General features: G+C 34.8%; 1 protein-coding gene across 1 annotated transcript in view; it reads right to left on the bottom strand.

Moving 5' to 3' along the window:
- Positions 1-438: 438 nt before the first annotated feature.
- The window catches only part of LOC112139826 (E3 ubiquitin/ISG15 ligase TRIM25), a 10076-nt gene continuing 9389 nt past the window's right edge, over positions 439-1125 (bottom strand). The window contains exon 2 of the mRNA XM_024262664.2: positions 439-1123. Within this exon, the coding sequence (XP_024118432.2) occupies positions 495-1123 (629 nt within the window). The 3' untranslated portion in view covers positions 439-494. The remainder of the gene's footprint in view (positions 1124-1125) is intronic.

Here is a 1125-nt window from a genome sequence, read left to right as displayed (position 1 = left end):
GAGATTACAATATTCATAAAACAAAACAATTGAATTTCAATACATGTTATTTACAGCAAAACAATACACTACTACATTGCAATGAAGCAGCAAAACCAACAACTTTAAAATTGTTTTTGAAACAAAGATAATCAGCAAACTATGTTTAGTTGAAGATTTCATGAAGCTTTGAGGACGTCTTCTTGAAGCTCATGTACTCGTGTTCAGTTGTATTATCAAGAAATGTTTTATTCTTATCTGATAGATTTATTTTTATTTTATTTTTTGTGTTTTTTTTATTAAAATTAAGTTTATTACGATACCACATTTTTATATTGTTTCACATTTTAATTACACAATGAATCCTGTGTTTGGTGTGTTATTTTGATTAATAAAATATAACTATTTTAACACATAATTAAATGTTACATAAACAGAATTTCCAGATTTTTAGTTTTCTACACTGCAGATATATTTCATCATTGAGCCTCACAGATCAGTGACTGATTTTTACTTCAATCCAACAACCTGATCATTCCTCCAGACCAAATCCTGAATCCAGCATACAGAGGCTGAGTGAATGTGGTCTGGACTTTGTGTATGAGAGTCATGGAGTCAGAAACGCTGTAGAAAGACAAAGTTCCTGCTCTGTGATTTAAATAAACTCCAACTCTGGAGGATTGAGGAGCTGAAATAGAAACACTGATCTTGTTGTGGTAAAATTCATATCCAGTGAATGAACATTCTAATGACCAGGATTTATCATTAAATCCAAACACACATTCATCAACGGTTCCTGTACGACTGATATCTTTGTATGCAACTGACACATAAACCCCCCCGCTCCACTCCACCTCCCAGTAACAACGTCCAGTCAGACCTTCTGTACTCATAACCTGATACAATTGAACAAACCTGTCTGGATGATTTGAATATTTCTGCTCTACAAATGTCCATGTTGCTGTTCTGTTCTGTTCACTCAGAGATAGATATTTGTTTGCTGTGTTTGGATCCAGTGTGATCTGATGATAGTACTTCATGAAGTCCTCTCTGGATCTGAAGTCTTCAGGCAGAAAAACATCCAGTATGTCTGAAATCTGCTCTCTGAGAGTCTCCTCCAGCTTCTCTGTGGCCTCAGACACAGCT

Source organism: Oryzias melastigma, unplaced genomic scaffold (genome assembly GCF_002922805.2).
Source record: "Oryzias melastigma strain HK-1 unplaced genomic scaffold, ASM292280v2 sc00948, whole genome shotgun sequence".
Classification (NCBI taxonomy): domain Eukaryota; kingdom Metazoa; phylum Chordata; class Actinopteri; order Beloniformes; family Adrianichthyidae; genus Oryzias; species Oryzias melastigma.
The sequence above is the reverse complement of the archived record's forward strand: the minus strand, read 5'-3'. Positions and strand labels throughout refer to the sequence as shown.